This window comes from Pristiophorus japonicus, chromosome 6 (assembly GCF_044704955.1).
Source record: "Pristiophorus japonicus isolate sPriJap1 chromosome 6, sPriJap1.hap1, whole genome shotgun sequence".
NCBI classification, from domain to species: domain Eukaryota; kingdom Metazoa; phylum Chordata; class Chondrichthyes; family Pristiophoridae; genus Pristiophorus; species Pristiophorus japonicus.
In genome coordinates, this window is record NC_091982.1 from 219,715,233 (window position 1) to 219,736,502 (window position 21,270).

At 46.4% G+C, this 21,270-nt stretch overlaps 1 protein-coding gene across 1 annotated transcript in view; it reads left to right on the forward strand.

The window, feature by feature from the left end:
• The window catches only part of spsb4a (splA/ryanodine receptor domain and SOCS box containing 4a), a 156,330-nt gene extending 140,838 nt beyond the window's left edge, over positions 1 to 15,492 (forward strand). Inside the window, exon 2 of the mRNA XM_070882370.1 lies at positions 14,429 to 15,492. Within this exon, the coding sequence (XP_070738471.1) occupies positions 14,429 to 14,556 (128 nt within the window). The 3' untranslated portion in view covers positions 14,557 to 15,492. The remainder of the gene's footprint in view (positions 1 to 14,428) is intronic.
• Positions 15,493 to 21,270: the final 5,778 nt, after the last annotated feature.

Genomic DNA, 21,270 nt, shown 5'->3' on the forward strand with positions numbered 1-21,270 from the left:
CACTTTGAGAGGTCTTGGGCCAGGGATTCTCAAGTGTTGGTGAGGATGTTGCACTTTTTCAAGGAGGATGTCCTTGAAGTGTTTTCTCTGCCCTCCTGGGATCACTTGCTGTGTTGGAGCTCGGCTTAGAGCGCTTGTTTTAGGAGTCTAGTGTCGGGCATGCGGACAATGTGATCTGTCCATCGGAGCTGATTGAGTGTGGTCAATGCTTCAATGCTCGCCTGAGCGAGAACACTGACATTGGTGCGCCTATACTACCAATGGATTTGCAGGATTTTGCGGAAGCAGCATTGGTGGTACTTTTCCAATGCTTTGAGGTACCTACTGTACATGGTCCATGTCTCTGAGGCATATAGGAGGACGGGTATCACTACTACTCTGTAGACCATGAGCTTTGTGCCGGGTTTGAGATCCTGGTCTTCGAACACTCTCTTCCTCAGGTGACCAAAGGCTGCACTGGCACACTGAAGGCAGTATTGGACTTCGTCATTGATGTCTGTTCTTGTTGACAGTAGGCTCCCAAGGTATGGAAAGTAGTCCACATTGTCCAAGGTCTCATTATGGATCTTGATAATTGGGGAGCAGTAGTGCATGGCGGGGGCAGGTTGGTAGAGAACCTTTGTCTTATGGATGTTTAGTGCAAAGCCCAGACTCTCGTCCGCTTCAATGAAGGTGTCGACGATGGTTTGGAGTTCGACCTCCGAGTGTGCACAAACGCAAGTGTCGTCTGCATACTGTAATTTTATATCTATCACTTGGCTGGAAGCCGTCAGGCAGCCAGTAACCGCCCAATCTTACCCTCCCAGCAGTCACTTTTCACCCTCTTCCTGTGCGCTCCAGCTGGGAAGTGGATCAGCTACCTATAAATTAGGCCAGCCCCTACTCCTGTTGCCCAAAGCCTGCACTTGGGTTAAAATCAACCACAATTATTCATAGTTTGGGAACTTAGCTGGTTCGTAGGGGTGCATGGTGTGAAATTAATTCTCTGTTAACAATTCTATATTAAAGACTCGAATATTGAGAGAGATTATGTAGTTTTACATTGAACTGTGTTGTTGACCTTCACTGGCATTAATTCATAGTGAACTAGCTTTTATATTTAGATATATCTTTAGATCAACTAGTGCATTTCTTTAGTATATTTCCCTCTTGTCTCTGTACTCTTTAATAGGATTTTAATGTCACTCTGAATTTATCAGCTGTTGTAGCTGTTACACAAAATTCTCATGCATTTATTCTCTTCACTTCCAAACACCAATTTCCTCATTCCCCCCCATCCCCCCATCCCCCTTCCTAACTCTGAAAGGGATATAGTTCCATGGTTACTTGCAGCTCTTTGGTACCTTGCCCAATGGTCATTTGTTATGAGTATTGCTGAGCTATATGGTTGCAGAGAACATCACAGCTGTGTCTGATCCTGTCCTCCACCAACATCCACACCAGCAGCCTTTCTAGCCGCAATCAGTGGCTAGTGATCAGCAGTGGAAACTCTGGTAGATTTCCTTTTGTTTTCCCTCCTCATTTCTAGCCAAGAGGGACTGAAGCCCAAAAAGTTATCATCATCATAGGCAGTCCCTCAGAGTTGAGGATGACTTGTTTCCACACTGAAACTGAGTTCTCAGGTGACTGAAGAGTCCGGTGCGGGATTTACTGTCTCTGTCACAGGCGGGGCAAACGGTGGTTGAAGGAACGGGTGGGTGGGGTGCCTCGGTTGCCACGCACTCCTTCCACTGTCGACACTTGGCTTCAGCTTGCTCTCGACGAAGAGACTCGGTATTCAGCGCCTTCCCAGATGCTGATCCTCCACTTTGGCCAGTCTTGGGCCAGGGACTCCTAGGTGTGGATGGGGATGTTGCATTTCTTCATGAGGCTTTCAGGGTGTCCTTGAAGCTTTTCATCTGTACACCTGGGGCTCGCTTGCCGTGCCGAAGCTCCGAGTAGAGCGCTTGTTTTGGGAGTCTCGTGTCAGGCATTCGGACAATGTGGCCCGTCCAGTGGAGGTGATCAAGCGTGGTCAGTGCTTCGATGCTGGGGATGTTGGCCTGAGCGAACACACTGATGTTGTTGGTACGCCTATCCTGCCCGTGGATTTGCAGGATCTTGCGGAGACAGCATTGGTGGTACTTCTCCAGTGTTTTGAGGTGCCTGCTGTACATATTCCATGTCTCTGAGGAATATAGGAGGGCGGGTATCACCACTGTTCTGTAGACCATGAGCTTGGTGCCAGGCTTGAGGTCCCGGTCTTAAAACACACACTTCCTCAGGCTGTAATGACATACTGAAGGCGGTGTTGGAGCTCATCGTTGATGTCTGCTCTTGTTGACAGTAGACTCCCGAGATATGGAAAGTGGTCAATGTTGTCCCAGGCCTCGTTGTGGATTTTGATTACTGGGGGGCAGTGTGGCAGGGGCAGGTTGGTAGAGGACATTGTCTTACAGATGTTTAGTGTAAGGCCCATGCTCTCATGCATTGCTGCCTGTTCGATAAATCAGGTTTTGAACATACTTTATTTTTTGTTGGTGGAGGTAGATGCTTCTAACTCCTAAATGAGCAATGTAATGACAATTTGCACAAAGCTACAGATATTAACATGAACAATACATTGGCCCCAAGTTTCCACATAATTTGCTCCTGATTTTTAGGAGCAACTGGTGTAGAACGGAGTATCTTAGAAATCAGAATTCTCCACATTTAGTTTTCTGCAGTTCTTGTCAGGTAGAACAGTTTCACTTTGGAACAGAATTTTTTTTCAAAAGGGGGCATGTCCGGCCACTGACGCCTGATTTGAAAGTTTCCACAGTGAAAACGTACTCCAAACTAACTTAGAATGGAGTAAGTGAAGATTTTTGTACGCTTGAAAAAAACCTTGTCTACACTTTAAAAAAATCAGGCGCAGGTTACAAATTAGGTGTCGGGAACGAGGTGGGGCGGGGAAGGGAAGTCATTAAATTCTACAATCAATCCTTAGTTATACTTATACAAATATTATACAAATAAATCCAACCTGAATAAAAATTTATAAGCAAAGAAAAGATTAAATAAACCATGTTCCTACCTGTGTGAAAGTGCTTCAGGCAGGCCTTTCAGGCAGCGGTGTGGCGTCAGTGTCTCGTCTCGACGGCAGCGGCAGGCAGCAGGCAGCCTTCGAGCTGAGCTGCGGTGCTTGAGGCAGGCCTTCATTCCCCGCGAAGATGCAGCACCCGGACGGACTTGAGGCCATTCAGCCATGGGATTGCAGCGGCGTCAGTAGCTGGCCGGGAGCCAAAGAATGAACACAGGACACACGTAGCTGCAGATTTAAAATTCTTTAGGCCGTTCGGCCACGCTTATGGGGTGGCGTCAGTGGCTCGAAGGCAGCCGAAGAATCAGGAGCGGACGTGAGGCCATTCGGCCATGGGATTGCAGCGGCGTCCGTGGCTGGCCGGGAGCAGCAGCAGCAGCCTTCGAGCTGTGAGGGGGACTGACTGAGGCCATTTGGACAGGGAGAGGCAGCCACATCGACATCTTTATATTTAAATTTGCAGAATGGGTGCACCACATATTATGCAATGGTTTGCTTCCTCATGCAAGAAATTCTTTGTTCTTGGAGGAAGTTGATCCATTGCAAAGTTGAATTGGCACTTTTATTTCTCCAAACACAGTCCTTAATTTGCAGGCACCGGTTCTGCAAGTTTAGCAGTGAAAAGCTGAACTCACTGATTTCAGCAGGTGATTTATTCAGCAGGTGATTTATTCAGCAGTGCTGCTAAAAGCACTCCCTCACACACAGAAATATCAAGAAAATTCAAATACAAGCCTTTGCAGGGGTCCAAGAAACAAATCTTCACTTTTTCTGCAGTACTTTTAAAAATGGCCGAGTGCCGATGTTTACTTCAGACTGCGCGTGCGCGAACGCTCCAACGCGCACGCGCAGGGTTGCCGGCACCAAGAAGCCTCATTTCAATTGTACGTGCCCCCTCCTACTTACAAAATCGGCGTGAGTGGTAGGCTCTGCCCCCTGTGCGCCGCGCCAAGCAGACATCGAGCTCCAAGGAGCTCGAGAATACCGCACTTTTTTTTCGGCGCGAAAAACAGGCGCCCAGCTCTGAGGTGCGCCTTTTTCGCCGCGTGTGGAAACTTGGGGCCTTGATGTGGAAAGTTGCAAATGTTTCATTTTAATGCTTCACTGAAAGAATTCTAGCTCATATTAGATGCTAATAGTTATTTTGGCTGACCCAGAATTCCCTGTATCAGATTAGAAAATGTAAAGCAATTTGAAATGAGCTATGTTATGAAATACTGAGATTACCTGGCTTACAAATGGCCATGTAAATTTGAAGTATTTTGTAAGATTTTACTAAATTGTAGTATCTCATCTTGTTTTCAATTGAAGAGCAACATTCAAAGATGTCAAGCTGAACAACTAGTTTGAGAAGGGGGAAGTTAAAGTCAAGATGCTGCCATTAATCATTGTCTCAAGCATTAGCTTACTTGAAATTTCTGTTTACAGCCCCAACTGAGTTCTCGTACATGCCAACCAAAGAAATTACACTTTGCAACATTCAGGAGGGAGAAAGTTTTACTGAAACCGGTTTTCCGGAAAATGGTCACCCTACATATCGCTGGAGAAAGATTAGGATTATCAAAGCATGGCTGGAAGACTGGTGTTGAAAGCAGGGTTTCAGATTCCTGAGACACTGGGGCCAGGGACAGCTATATAGATGTGATGGCCTTCACTTAAACCAGAGAGGTACCTGTATCCTTGCGGAAAGAGCAGTGGTGGGAGATTTAAACTAGTTGTTGTAGTGGAGGAAGGGAGGGAGGAAAATCCACACTGATGTCAAAAAGTGCGGAGAAAAAGACCAGCAGGACATATGGACAGGCAGTGAAAAGTTACCCAGATAGAATACTCTACACACATGCATGTAGCATGAGATTAAACACGCGAGTTATAAGCACAGATTCAGCTTAAAGGATATGATGAAGCCATTACAGGTACTACTGGACAACATGGACCACTTCCCCTATCTCAGGAGCCTCCTATCAACAAGAGCAGACATTGATGATGAGATCCAATACCGCCTCCAGTGCGCCAGTGCAGCATTTGGCCGCCTGAGGAAAAGAGTGTTTGAAGATCAGTCTCTCAAAACTGTCACCAAGCTCATGGTCTACAAGGCCGTAGTAATACCCGCCCTCCTGTACGGCTCAGAGATGTGGACCATGTACAGTAGACACCTCAAGTCGCTGGAGAAATACCACCAGCGATGTCTCCGCAAGATCCTGCAAATCCCCTGCGAGGACAGACGCACAAACATGAGCGTCCTCGTCCAGACCAATATCCCCAGCATTGAAGCACTGACCACACTTGATCAGCTCCGCTGGGTAGGCCACATAGTCCGCATGCCAGTCACGAGACTCCCAAAGCAAGCGCTCTACTCGGAACTCGCCCATGGCAAACGAGCCAAAGGTGGACAGAGGAAATGTTACAAGGTCACCCTCAAAGCCTCCCTGATAAAGTGTGACATCCCCACTGACACCTGGGAGTCCTTGGCCAGAGACCGTCCTAAGTGGAGGAAGTGCATTCTGGAGGGCGCTGAGCTCCTCGAGTATTGTCGCCGAGAGCATGCAGAAATCAAACGCAAGCAGCGGAAGGAGCTTGCGGCAAACCAGGCTCCCTGCCCACCCTTTCCCTCAACGACTATCTGTCCGACCTGTGACAGAGACTGTGGTTCTCTAATTGGACTGTACAGCCACCTAAGAACTCATGCTAAGAGTGGAAGCAAGTCTTCCTCGATTCCGAAGGTCTGCCTAGGATGATGACCGACACTACTGGAGGGGCGGACTGCTACATATTGTAGTGAAGCCTTGAACGCAGAATATGATTGATGAGCGCCTTGAGATATTTTGCATTGTTAAAGGCACGATACAAATGAAAGTTATTGTTGGTGGTACTTGCAATTACTGATGACCTCGGCCTGTTTATCTTGGTCCTACCTATTGTGTTCCGAACACAGCTGAGGCTGCACACAGGGAGGTTAAAGTAACAGTGACCTCAGTCTTTATTAAGACACTCCAGAGTGAGGAACAGGCCTTAAGGGCCGGCTTATATACAGTGCTCCGAAGGGATGCTGGGATCCCTTGGGACTTCAGGGGATGAGCTCCTTGGTGGCGGAACATGGGAGTGCATATTTTACAGATACACATCATCATTCTCCTCCCCCCCCCCCCCCCCAGCCAAAGTCAAAATGAAAACTATTTACAAGGTGAGGCGGTCGAGAGCCTTTCTTTCCCTGGTGGACCGCCTTGGTACAAATGTCTGTTCTGGTGTGCTGGCTGTGCCCTTGCTGGGCTGGCGTGTTGTTGGCCCTGCAGGGCTGCTGGGTGAGCCTGACCTTGCTGGGTGTTGGGCGTCATGGGTTCGATTTCCTGGTCCGGCAAGGTGTCATTGATCCTTTGGGTGTGTGTTGTGGGCTGGAAAAAGGTGGTGACTGCTGTGGGTTGTTCAGGGCAGTCTGTGAACCGCAGCCTCGTTTGGTCCAGGTGCTTTCTGCAAATTTGTCCATTGTCTAGTTTGATGACAAACACCCTATTCCATTCTTTAGCTATCACCGTGCCAACGATCCACTTGGGACCATGTCCATAGTTTAGCACATACACAGGGTCATTCAGATCAATTTCCCGTGACAGTGGCGTGACCATCGTTTACATTTTGTTGCTGCAGCCTGCTCTCTACCTGATCATGCAGGTTGGGGTGAACCAGCAATAGTCTGGTTTTAAGTGTCCTTTTCATGAGGAGCTCAGCCGGGGGAAACCCCGTGAGCGAATGGGGTTTTGTGCGGTTGCTGAGCAGTACTCGGGACAGGCGGGTTTGGAGTGAGCCTTCTGTGACTCGTTTAAGGCTCTGTTTGATGGTTTGTACTGCCAGCTCTGCCTGCCCATTGGAGGCTGGTTTAAACGGGGCCGAGATGACCTGTTTGATCCCATTGCGGGTCATGAATTCTTTAAATTCGGCACTGTTGAAACATGGCCCGTTGTCACTGACCAGTATGTCAGGCAGGCCGTGGTTGGTAAACTTATCCCTCAGGCTTTCAATGGTGGCGGTGGCGGTGCTTCCCGACATTATTTCACATTCAATCCATTTTGAAAAATCATCCACCACCACCAGGAACATTTTACCGAGAAACGGGCCCGCATCATCGACATGGATCCTCGACCATGGTCTGGAGGGCCAGGACCACAAATTTAGTGGTGCCTCTCTGGGCGCGTTGCTCAACTGAGCGCGCGCGCTGCATTGCCGTACACAGGACTCTAAGTCAGAGTCGATACCGGGCCACCGCACGTGGGATCTGGCTATCGCTTTCATCATTAATCTACCCGGGTGTGTGCTGTGGAGATCTGAGATGAACGTCTCCCTGCCCTTTTTTGGTAGCACTACGCGGTTACCCCACAACAGGGAGTCTTCCTGAATGGACAGCTCGTCCTTTCGCCACTGCTTGATTGGCTCTTGCATTTCAACGGGGATGCTGGCCCAGTTCCCATGCAGTACACAGTTTTTTACTAGGGACAGCAGAGGATCTTGGCTGGTCCAAGTCCTAATCTGGCAGGCCGTGACAGCTGATTTATCATTTTCAAACGCTTCCATGACCATCACAAGTCTGCGGGCTGCGCCACCATCAAAAAGTTTGCTGACTGCGCCATTTCCACCCCCGTGGTGGGCAATGGTAGCCGACAGAGCATCCGCACAATTCTCGTTGCCTGGCCTGTGGCGGATGGTATAGTTATACGCTGATGGCGCGAGTGCCCACCTTTGTATTCGGGCTGAGGCATTAGTATTTATCCCCTTGTTTTCAGCGAACAGGGATGTGAGGGGCTTGTGATCGGGTTCCAGCTCAAATTTGAGGCCAAACAGGTACTGATGCATTTTCTTTACCCCGAACACAAATGCTAATGCCTCTTTCTCAATCATGCTGTAGGCCCTCTCGGCCTTAGACAAGCTACTGGAGGCATAGGCGCCAGGTTGCAACTTCCCCGCAACATTCGCTTGTTGTAATACACACCCGACTCTGTACGACGATGCGTCACATGCTAGCACAAGTCTTTTACACGGGTTATACAATACAAGCAGCTTGTTGGAGCATAAAATGTTTCTGGCTTTCTCAAAAGCAATTACTTGTTTTTTTCCCCATACCCAGTTCTCTCCTTTGCGCAGTAGCACATGTAGGGGCTCTAAAAGGGTGCTTAACCCCGGTCGGAAGTTACCAAAATAGTTGAGTCCCAGGAACGACCGCAGCTCCGTGACGTTCTGTGGCCTGGGCGAGTTTCTGATAGCCTCTGTCTTGGCGTCTGTGGGCCGAATGCCATCCGCCGCGATCATTCTCCCCAAAAACTCCATTTCGGTTGCCATGAAGACGCATTTCGACCTCTTCAGCCGCAGCCCTATGCGATCCAGTCACTGGAGGACCTCCTCCAGGTTTTGCAGGTGCTCGGCGGTGTCCTGACCTGTGAACAATATGTCGTCCTGAAAAACCACTGTGCGTGGTACCGACTTGAGTAGGCTCTCCATGTTTCTCTGGAAGATCGCTGCAGCCGACCAAATTCCAAACAGGCATCTGTTGTAGATAAACAGACATCTGTTGTAGATGAACAGTCCCTTGTGCGTGTTGATGCAGGTGAGGCCCTTCGAAGACTCCTCCAGCTCCTGCATCATGTAGGCCGAAGTCAGGTTGAACTTGGTAAACGTCTTGCCTCCTGCCAGCGTCGCAAATAGGTCATCTGCCTTAGGTGGCGGGTATTGGTCCTGTAGCAAGAAACGATTAATAGTTACTTTATAATCGCCGCAAATCCTGACCGTGCCATCACTTTTGAGTACTGGAACAATTGGGCTGGCCCACTTGCTGAATTCCACTGGGGAGATGATGCACTCATGTTGCTCGATTTCCACTCTCTCCCTCATGTGAGGTACCGTTCGTGCCTTGTGGTAAATGGGTTGTGCCTCTGGGACCAAGTGGATACGCACCTTCGCCTCGGAAAAGTTTCCAATGCCTGGCTCAAAAAGGGAAGGAAATTTGTTAAGAACCTGGGTATATGAGGCCTCATCGACATGTGATAGCGCTCGGATGTCATCCCAATTCCAGCGGATTTTGCCCAGCCAGTTCCTTCCAAGCAGTGTGGGGCCATCGCCCGGGACAATCCAGAGTGGCAGTTTGTGCACTGTGCCCTCGTAGGTGACCTTAACCATGGCACTGCCCAGGATAGTGATGAGCTCTTTGGTGTACGTTCTCAGTATCGTGTGGATGGGGCTCAGGGCTGGTCTGAATGCCTTGTTGCACCACAGTCTCTCAAACATCTTTTTACTCATGATGATGGATTGGCTGGTGCCAGTGTCCAGTTCCATGGCTACGGGTAAGCCATTCAATTTTACGTTTAGCATTATAGGTGGACATTTTGTCGCAAATGTGTGCACCCCGTGTACTTCAGTATCTCGAAATTGCTTTGATCCACCATGGACCGATCTTCCTCTGCCACGTGGTAGTTAGCAGGTTTTGCAGAACTTGCAGCTCATTTGCAAGCTTGTTGGAGGTGCCCCATTGTTCCAAACATACCCTTTGAAGTGGCATGAATAGGCTGAATGGAAGCTTCCACAACTCCAGCAAGGTGTGAATTGCGTTGCATTCATCCTTTGTTGGGGACTCTGTCATCTGGGTCACCTGAGGCCTGCTGGCAGTTGCAGACTCGTGGGTTCTGCCCTGTACATTTCTGCTCGCAAACACAGTTCGTTAATTTATGAACATTGCTAGCACTTATGTGCTGAGAGATTTGTTTGGTGTTATCACTGGTGGACATAAACGCCTGTGCTATCGCAATGGCCTTACTGAGGGTTGGTGTCTCTACAGTCAAAAGTTTTCGTAGGATGGTCTCGTGGCCAATGCCCAGTACAAAAAAGTCTCTGAGCATTTGCTCCAGGTAGCCATCAAACTCACATTGTCCTGCAAGTTGCCTTACCTTGGCGACGTAGCTCGCCACTTCCTGACTTTCAGATTGCTGGCACGTGTAGAACTGATACCATCAGCATGCTCTCCCTCGGGTTAAGATACTCCTGGACCAGTGTACACAGCTCCTCATACGACTTATCTGTGGGTTTCATCGGAGCCAGAAGATTCTTCGAGGCTGTAGGTCGGTGCCCCGCAGACTAAGGAGGACCGCTCTCCTTTTTGCAGCACTTCCTTCTCCATCCAGCTTGTTGGCTACAAAAGTACTGGTCTAGCCATTCGACATAGGCTTCCCAGTCCTCACCCTCCGAGAACTTCTCCAGGATGCCCACAGTTTTCTGCATCTTTGCGTTGAATTCGTATTCTCGTCGCCAGTTATTGTGTTCCTAACACAGATGAGACTGCACACACGGAGGTTAAAGTAACAGTGACCTCAGCCTTTAATAAGGGTGAGGAACAGGCCTTAGGGGCCGGCTTATATACAGTGCTCCCAAGGGATGCTGGGATCCCTTGGGACTTTAAGGGATGAGCTCCCTGGTGGCGGAACATGGGAGTGCATGCTTTACAGATACAAAACACTGCCCACTATAGAAAGAGCCTGCCCGCCCCACCGTGCCCCCCCCCCCCAAAAACCAGCAGTTCATAAGCTATTGCAGCTGACACTAGTTGCTGCAAGAAGCTTCATCCTTCCCCACCTTGAATCCCATGGCAAAGGACATACCAGTTGGAACAGGTAATGTATCAACTTCTCCTCCTGGAGCTCTGGAAGCCCCAGACAGTCAAACGTTTTCCTGGAAACCTACCTAACCAAACTGTTACACATGATGGAAAGAATGGTTACCGAGTAACTGCTTGAATTCACATGTCTGGGCCATTTTTGAGCTGTCACCGTTTTAGGGGCTATGTCAATCGCAAGTTATAAAGGATTTTCTTCCGTTAACCATGTAGGGCAATGACAAAGCCCTGGGAAACCAGTGAACATTTAAAAAGACATAGACTAATCAATTACAGTCCGTATGGATTGTGAAAGGCAGGTCATGCCTCACTAATTGAATTTTTTGAAGAGTTCAATGTTTTATGTTAACGGTAAAGAAACTGTTTTTGTTTGCACTTGCATAATTGTATTACATTTTGTTCTTTGTTTGCACTTGCATAATTGTATTACATTTTGTTCTTTGACTTTACATTTAACACTAACCCCACATAAAATAGATCGTTTATAATTGTTTTATGTGGCTAATGACTAGTACAATTAGTAGTATGTTGCTACCATCACAAATCAGTGAGATTAATGTGGGAAAAAATGAACTAGTTTAAAAAAAAACTGGCATTTCATATCTATAGGTACAGATTCTCAAATCCGACTGTTTGAAAATTGGAACTGTCTGGAAACCAGACATTTTTGAGAAAATTCCATTTGATATTCAGTAAAATAAAATCCGGAATTATTGTCCAAAATCCAGCGGGCCAGACTAGCTATTGGCTTTTGGGATGCAGCTTTTGCACGGCCTTGCTGGGTCCGTGAGCACTACGATAGATTTTCTTGTCTGAAATCCAGAAAAATCCAAAAACTGGCACGGTCTCAGTCCTGAGGTTGCCAGATTTGTGACATTGTACTTGTAGTACGTTTTAGGATGCCATATTACTATAGAAAGACAAAAGACTTGTATTTATATAGCACCTTTCACGACCACCGGATGTCTCAAAGAGCTTTACAGCCAATGAAGTACTTTTGGAGTGTAGTCACTGTCGTAATGTAAGAAACACTGCAGCCAATTTGCGTACCAGCAAGCTCCCACAAACAGAATGTGATAATGACCTGATAATCTGATTTTATGTTGATTGAGGGATAAATATTGGCCAGGATGCCAGGGATAACTCCCCGGCTCTTGTTTGAAATAGTGCCATGGGATCTTTTACGTCCACTTGAGAGAGCAGATGGGGCCTCGGTTTAACGTCTCATCTGAAAGATGGCACCTCCAACTGTGCAGCGCTCTCTCAGCACTGCACTGGAGTGTCAGCCTAGACTTTTTTTTGTGCTCTCGTCCTTGGAGTGGGACTATACTGTAGCACTAGTGCCAAGTAGTCTCACTTAGCACCAAAGATGCAGTTGCAACATATAGAAAATGTTGTCTGAATCCACAGAGCCTGAGCCAACTTCAGAGTGAGCCTTCCTGGAAGAGATCGTCACATTCAGTTTCACTTCAAATTCAGTTTAAGCTCCAAGTTTAGCATTGGTGTAAAGCAGTTTTGGATTTACATCAACGCTAATCTCGTGAAGTTTGAATGCAGAGTTAGAAAAATCTGTACGGCCTGCTCAAAAATGAAATTGCTGTTCAAAAATAACCCTACAGTGGCAACCCGACAAAGTAATCAACAACTTGCATTTATTACATTTATCACCTACATTAATTTGGTATTATTGAATACAAGCCTTCTATTCAGAAATCTTAAGCTTGGGGATTCACTTTTTTCCATTTTCCATTTTTGAAAACTTTCAGGATTGTGTTTCTTTAGAGAAGACTGATAAAGAAATATGGAGAATCAAAGCTAATTTATATAATCACATTTGGGATTATTAATGTAAAATATCTCCAGATTTTGAATGTTGTAAAGGACATTCAAGATTAAAAGATATTAGTAGAATACGTGAAAGAATAGAGGATTTTGCAGACTGAGCATAGTTCCAAGGTGCTGGGAATATTTATTGGAATTAAAAGTATTTGGTTGTTCCTTGAGAGGGTTGACCTCTTACCAAACCCTCATTACTCCTTTTCTGCAGACATTAGTTTCATGTGCAGCAGTTGCCCTCTGATGCCTTGTCCAAATGGCCATTATTCATGTGTGAAGCTCGAGGGTGAGTGCCAACAGGCTGTCTGACTGTGGAGGGTATCACAGCTAACTATGTGTGCGCACATCCAATATGGATCACTGCATATACACCGCAAATAGCAACCCCAGACAACTTTCCTTTCACTAATTCGGATATGCTGCTGCCAATTATAGCACCATTTGGTTTGGCATCTTTGAACTAAGAGACGGGGTGGGGGTGAGAGGTTACCTGATGTATATTAACTCTAGTCCTGACCATTTGATTGGCATAAGCTCGTAGGCATTTCACATTCCACAAATTAGTTTTATCAGAAATAGTGGGCGATGCAAGGGCTTTGTAATGTTATTTTTAGCTTGATGTTGGTTTGTGAAGTATAGGGAATTTCATTGTGTCTTGAATGCTTCCATTTGCTCTTTGATACTCTTGATGTAAATGTGGCACTATTATAAGCTAATCTTAATGCACACTTGTGGAACTAGATTTGTCCTATTGCTAGGTTCTGCTCTCTTTCGTGCAAAAGCCACCTGATACCACACCTTCACTGCAGAACTTTATTCTAACAGTTCTAGGAACGATTGTCAAAAAGAATTCCAACTCTAGCTTATAGTAACTAGCTATGGTAAAAACTGAACAACTTCACCTGGATCATTAGATAATTGAACCAATTGGTGTCGTAAGACCTGTTATGTGCGGTTCTGTGCTGTTGGCTATTCACAGCTGGCTGGCAGTACTGATGCTACTGATACTACAATTAATCTCAGTTTGCCTGGGTTAGCGAGTGGAATAATAGGCAGGATTCTGCTTATGAAATTCCCCACTGGAAAGAGCATTTGTATGGATGTCACTGAGGCTCAGATTAAGTTCTGCAGCACTCCCACAGCCGAATAGTCCACCGACACTCACTGACCAGGGCCAAACATAAGAATGACCACTTTGGTTAATGTACTGAAATCCTTGTTGGTGCCCTTGGAACTATACCTCATCATAAGTCAATGCCTTCAGGAGAAAGTAAAGCAGAGATGTGAACGATACCAGGCATGAGCAAATACAGTTATGCAGAAAGGTTAAAACAATTGGGGCTTTTTTCACTGGAACAGCAAAGGTTAAGGAAGATCTAATGGAAGTTTTCAAAATGATGAGCACTTGAGAATTCATCGTGAAAGATTGTTTCCACCGGTTGGCAAGTTAGTAATGAGGGGCCTGAACTAGAGATCATCACTGGAAGAATGAAGGGGAGAGTTTATTTTTAATTCATTCTTGGGATATGGATGTTGCTTGCAAAGCCAACATTTATTGCCCATTCCTAGTTGCCTTTGAGAAGGTGGCGATGAGCCACCGCCTTGAATCACTGTAGTCCGTGTGGTGAAGGTTCTCCCACAGTGCTGTTAAGTAGGGAGTTCCAGGATTTTGAGACAGCGATGAAGGAACAAGAGTGACTATTGCATCATTTAAAAGGGATTTTGAAACTGCATACTGTAAAAGGATACAGGGACATGGGATTAGCAATTGTTTCAGTTTAAGAGCTAGCACCACAAATGCATGTGCCAAATAGCTTCCTTTTTATGCTGTAATTTCTGATTTCTTTATTCGGTGTTTTAACATTCTGACTGACTTTTTTTTATTTCAGCGGAACCATTGCCTTTAATGGACATGTGCCGAAGATCCATTCGCCTTTCTCTTGGCAGGGAACGATTGCATGAAATAGAGACCCTACCCATGCCTGTTTCTCTGAAGAATTATTTACACTACCAGTGATGAATAAATTGGGACCAAGCTGGAAAATCAATGCAAGAAATGGAAAGCTACAGTTTACATCCTATTTTAATCTGTGGAGGATACCACAGTTGTTTAAAATATTGTGACTTCCAAATAGACGATGCTTAGCAGAACCAGATGAATTAAGAGGATTATTTGCAATCAGTGTTAAAAGTATTCCTATTTTAACAGTAAAACAGTACCTCGTTATGAAATCCTCCTAATCCAAGAAACCTCTTTATATACATTTGTAATTTTAGCCTGTTGCCCCTACAAGTCTGCATTGTTCAAATGCATCCTGTAATATTCAGCAGGTTGTAGCTTGAGAATATTTCCTTGTAATTGTTTTGTATTTTTTTCCTGTTTAAAACTTAATGTGCAGATTGAAGAGATTCTTGAATTCAGTGATCAGCTGATTGAGGCCTCGTGTCATCCCTGGGGCTATTACAGTAGTTATTTTTAAATGCAGAGGTATTGGCTTGAATACTATTACTGTGCTATTTTAGCATGGCTGTTATATTAGACTGATTTTGATCTGGCTCTTAACAGGTGAAGAGAAAATATATGCCTTGAAGCCTGTGTGCAAGAGCTTCCACTTACTGCAAAATTCCCTGTAAAGTTCTGCATGAATTTAAAAAAAAACACTACTGAGGGGTCACACAATATTCACTCTTACAAAGCTCAAGTCACTTTTTTTTTATTTGAACAAAGTTTTACAAAAACTGTTTTACTTCATTCAACTTAAAATCTTTGTTCACTGCAATGTACTGGTATGTATGTGTGTAATAGTTTATCTGTGCAGAATACGTGCGACTGTATTATAGCTCTGCTACATAGCAGTCCCTTCACTGGTGGAGTTCAGTCAGTGGCACTTCTGTGCAGACCAGATCTTTTTAAGATGCTGCTGCTTAATTTTCTTAGAACTGTTTTAAAATTGTCTGCCTGATCAATTTATTTAGTTTTTAAACTGGAAACTGTTGCAGTTGCAGGGTGTCGAATGTAAGGACAGTGCTGCCTTCGGAGTTTTAAATGTGAATTAACTGAATGAAGAAGTTTCTAATAAAGTTTACTGTCCAAACTAGAATTAATTATTTCTAATCCATGTCTTGCAGAATAAGTGGGTGTACATACAATACGACTGCCAATAAGAAAAGGAAGTTAATTCAGGACTAGTAGAAAATGTTACTGTGGATCAGCTGGCCATAAGTATCACAAGAGAAATATGGATAAGTAAGGTCATCCTGCTCATAACTCATCCATCTGGGAAAACCTGCAGACAGACCCTCCCCACTCCAACATCCGACTCTCCCATAAATGGCTCCAAAGCAATTTCCTTTACGAATAAAAACACAAACTTTTGGAAATCCCAGCAGGTCAGGCAGCATCTTTGGCGAGAAACAGCATTTCAAGTCTGTGACCTTTCATCAGAACTGGGAAAGTTAGAGATGTAACAGATTCTCAAGGAAGTGCAGGGGCAGTGAAAGGGGGAGGGGAGGAAAGAACAAAAAGGAAGGTCTGAGATAGGGTGCAAGACAGAAAAGATTTAAGAGGCAAAAATTAGATAATTGAGTCGACAAACCGTCCTTCAGCAATTAAGGAGTTAACACTGCACTTTGCACGCTACGGACTTCCACTTAATCAATTCTTAGAAATATAATTAGGACACACACACCAGATCAGAGTAACACACCACACATGACCCACGTCACAGATGACAAACAATGGATGTGATCAGACGTGATTACACTTAAATTGATCACACTTTAAAAACTGATTAGTGTTGTTAACCTTAACTCACGCACATCTGGTTTATATTCTAAATTGATCAAGTAAATGTATAAATATGTTGACAAAATGTTCGGAAAGAGTGGATGTTGGATTGAGTTGGGAACTCCAATCGTGAACTGCTCTCCCTTGCAAGTAAAAATAAATGGCTTTTAATTTGTACCAAATGGACTTGTGTGTCGAATGTTGCATAAACATTCCACTTCAATTTAGCATAGTTGGCAGGATTTGCCCGGAGGACACTAAGTGAGTATGTTATACCACTTGCAAAATCCGATGTAATCTGTGGCATTACGTGTCAATCAGCCGGGGAATTCGAGCAAAGTAAAAAGGCTGTGGACAAATTAAAAGTTGTTATAAGGTAAGACATAGTGGGACTATGGCAAAATCCAGGGTGATGATTGGGGACCCCAGGGGTCACTGACAATTTTTCACGGATAAACATAAGAAATTAATTCTCAAAATGAAAGAGGGGTGGGACCCATCAGTTGAACCCGCCAAACAAAGTGCTTGGTGGGGAAAACAAACTAAAGAAAGAGGAAATAAAGCCGGTGTTCTAATTACCTGGCAGTGTCTGAGATTTAGTGAAAAGATGAAATCTAAGTTAGAAGAGTTGACCAAGCTAAGACAGACAAAGAGACTGACGACTATGTTCGGACGATTGACGATCCAACAGATAAAGGACAGAGTGAGTCAGAGGACGCCCCGCCACCCTATGCCATAGCGAGCACCCCAGACTTCGGAGAAGTGGTCCCGTGACACTGTTGGCCGCTCGGACCCGTACACCGAATGCACAGGGAGTCGTTCCACCGGGCATACTCCTCAAGTATGAAGTGTTTACACCTGGGGGACTTGCCCTATTGAAATCCAGACACACCAACACCGACTTCTGGAGAACTTTAGAAGAAATGTATGATATACGCTAAGTTTGAAAGAGACGTACATCAATTAGTTCATGCAAAATGCCCGCGGGATAAATGGAACTTGTTGGGCAATGCCATAAAGGATCAGACATGATTCCCCGAATTAGGGACCAACCCAGCTGATCGTGTAGCAGCATATAATAATTTTAAAGAGGCGGTCCAAACAGTACTCAGTAATCCCTTGCCCAACTGGGGAGTAATATTAGTGTTAAACAGAAGAAAGGAGAAAAGAGTAATGAGTACGGAGAACGACTGTGGACGGCCTACCAGCAATATTCTGGACAAGCCACTCCACGTAAGGACCACCCCGCACTCTTAAAAATGTTTAAAGACGGGCTGTCGGCCAAACACCAGAAGGTGTTACAAGTGGAGTAGTCGTGGTCCAAGACTTCGACAGTATAATGCTCTGGGCATGCCAATTTGGTAATAAAGTCCCCAGGGGAACCACGGCAGAGGCAGCTGCTTACCAGTAAGCCCTCCGGAGGTGCTAAATCCAAGAGAATTTATGGGGATTGCTTTAATTGTGGTAAACCAGAACATGTCCAAAGACTGTCGCCTCCCAAAGAAAGGCGGGTCAGATGTGAAATGTAATTGTATTGGCTCCAGGCACACCGACAATCAGGATTGGAGTCCCAGTGGAGGGCAGGCAGGGCAGGTTCCCAAACAAACCTCCCGGGCCACTGAAGACGGACAATGATCCCAGAATTCACGTTACTGCGCTGTTAGGGGGCCGGCAATGTGACATGTTAGTGGACATGGGAGCGTCAGTCTCCATAACAGATATAGCTCTGCCATAGATACTAGATGATCACTATTGATACAGGGAGTAGGTGGAACCACGACCTGGGCACTGCAAAGTGAAGCGATGGACCTAGAAGTGGCAGGGATATTAATCCCAGCCCAATTCTGGGTGTGTAATAATCCTGAAGGAACTATTTTGGGAATCGACCTATTATACCAACTGGGGGCACTAATAGACCCCAGGGGAAGAAAGATAATGTGGAAAGATTGTTCAGGTTGAGAAAGGACCACCTTGTGGGGCCGTAACAAGCTAGAGAATCATGATCACATTGGCAGCCTACCAGGGACTGGTCTAAAGAAGGGAGATGGGGAACGATTTGCTCATATCGGAGAGGTATGGGCAACTGCGAAACAGGACTGTGGACTCGTGGATACAGAGCCCATCACAGTACCAGGTCCAGAACATAAGGCACATAAACAGTATCCCATACGACCCAAGGTTTGCGAGATGGTAGCCCAGATCGTCCGGGACCTGGTAGCCGACGGAGTATTAAGAGAAACGGTGGCCACAACCAACTCGCCTGTGTGGCCAGTCAAGAAGCCAGATGGATCATACCGACTGACTATTGACTACACTGCGCTGAATAAGGTCACGCCACGGGAACACCCCATAATAGCCAATCCAGCAACCATTTTTAATGGTCTAAAACCCAACCATAAAATCTTTACCGTATTAGACATAGCCAATGGATTCTGGTTGGTACCCCTTTCCCAAGAATCACAAAATAAGTTTGCTTTCACCATAGGAGAATGGCAGTACACCTGGACTAGGGTACCACAGGGATTCCACAAGAGCCGGCCATATTCCACCGGACTATGAGCCGAGTGTTGGAGAACGTAGACTTGACTCCCTACAAGAGTACGGTCCTACAATATGTAGACAACTTGTTGATAGCCTCTAAAAGCACAAAAGGACATACCGGGGCACTCGAAGTCCTGGAGGCGCTCCAGAGATCCGGGTTTAAAGTGAACCTAAAGAAAGCCCAGATAGGACTGCCCAAAGTACAGTACTTGGGGCACGAAATCTCTCGAGGGTCTCAAGCAATGTCGAACGACAGGCGAGACACCATTAGGGAGATGGCGCGCCCAATTACTGTAAGGGGGGAAAGGAAGGGACTGGGACTTTTTAAACTACTGCAGAAATGTCCCGAACTTCACGGCGCTAGCGGAACCCATACAGTGATTGGTGAAAGGGGGAATGTCCTCTTTAGAATCCATAGATTGGGGAGGAGCAGGAAGCGGCATATAAGGGCCTAAAGGAAGCCCTCATGTCCGCCCTGGCTCTAGGACTGCCCAACATGGAGCTACCATTCCATATTTGCTATGATAACCAGGGAAGTTTCTATGGAGCCGTGGTCACCCAACCCCACGGCGACCGGCAAAGACCCGTCGCCTACTATTCAACCCAACAGTTGTCGGTGACGGCGAGACTGTCCGGATGTGTAGCGACACTAGATTGCACAACATGGGCAGTGAAAGTTAGTGAACCCATAGTATTGACCGGAGATATTGTTACATACGAAACGCACTCTAGTAGAAATGTTAAAGTCGGGAAAAGTTCGGACCATCTCCAACGTTCGGCGGGCGAAATGGTAAGCCATCCTGTTATCCCAGGATGACTCGGTAAAGATAGTGAGAGACACCGGTGAGAACCCGGCAGCAGGAATTCTGGCCACGGGGGAACCACATGAATGCCACCCACTCGACTGGGAAGATGCCCCGGGGAACATAGGCGAGGTACCCTTAGACGATCCTGATCTGGTGTTGTATGTTGTCTTCTTCTTTGGCGGTCCCTCAGATCGAGGATGACTTGCTTCCACACCAAAAAGGGATGAGTTCACAGGTGTTTCAATGAAGGACCTAAATTCCAGGTCCCAAATTACATGTTGAAGGGTGGAACATGCCTGTGAGTAGATTTTTTTAAAGTGTGGTGGCCGTTGCACACCAACCACCACATGGTCTTGACAGAGCTAGGTCTTGGTCCAGTGGCAAGGGTTAACCAAGACAACTGGGGACCAGCTCTGCTGCACGGACCTAGTGCGCAAACATATCGCAGTGTGGGCTGGCCTGTACTGCCCCTGTTCCCACGCCTCTCTTAGGACCCGATCGCATCACACTGCAATCTCTCGCCGCTCCTTCGCCCTGACCTCACTGCTCCTGCTGTATCTGCCCACGCTCCAATCACCGACCTGGGTTATGGTGATGTCCAAACCAGTCGCCCTCTTCACAGCTGTCGCCCTCCCTGATGGGCTCCCACTGTACGCTGTTGTGGTATGCCGCCACGCTGCTCCAGGGCCCATTGCTCCGCTCCTTTTATGGCTCCTTTTATACAGTGCAGTAGTCACCTGGCGAATGCAGCGATGTATAGCGTACTACAAGATGACGCATATGTCGCCTGCTGATGCCTGAAAGGTGTTGTATGTAGATGGGTCCCCCATACTTGGTGGGCTGTAGTAAGTCAGAGACTAGAGACCATATTGAATGGAGCTTTAGACGGAGGACTATCGGTGAAGGTGGCAGCACTGACCGAAACCCTCAAACAAGCCGAGGGAAAATGGATCAGTATCTATACGGATAGCCGCCATGACTAAATGACTGCCTGGGGAAGACGAGGGTTCATCACCTCAGGGGGCGAGACTATCAAGCATGACGGCCATATTAGGCTCCTAGTAAACCTGCCCAAGCGCAGTCATAAAGGTGAAGGCCCAATGAGTGGTGGATGAGATACAGAAAGTGAATGAGACGGTAGACCACGCAGCTCGACGGGCCGCAGACTCCAAAGCTCCCGACCCAGAACCCGTAAGCTCGGGGAAGAAGGTATAGATGTCAGGAAACTACAGAAAGATACAAGTGAAAAAGAGAAGGAGGATTGTAGATGGGCAGGTCCCAGGGTTCAGACTCAATATGGAGACGGGATGGTCGCGTGATTGCACCCGAATGCATACGACGTATGTTGATGGAACACGGGATCAATTACTGCGGAAGTAATGCTGTAACTACTAGTATTGCTCGGGATTAGTGGTGGCTGGCCATGGGCCGATGGGTAGCCAGATACTGTCAGCAATGCATTACATGCACCCAACACAACCCTGGAAAGGTTGTAAATATCCGGATGGCCCAATAGCCCCGCCTGCGGAGACCATGGGAAAATTTGCAGATTGATTTTTACAGGGCCACTACCAAACTCTCGAGGAAGGATATATTG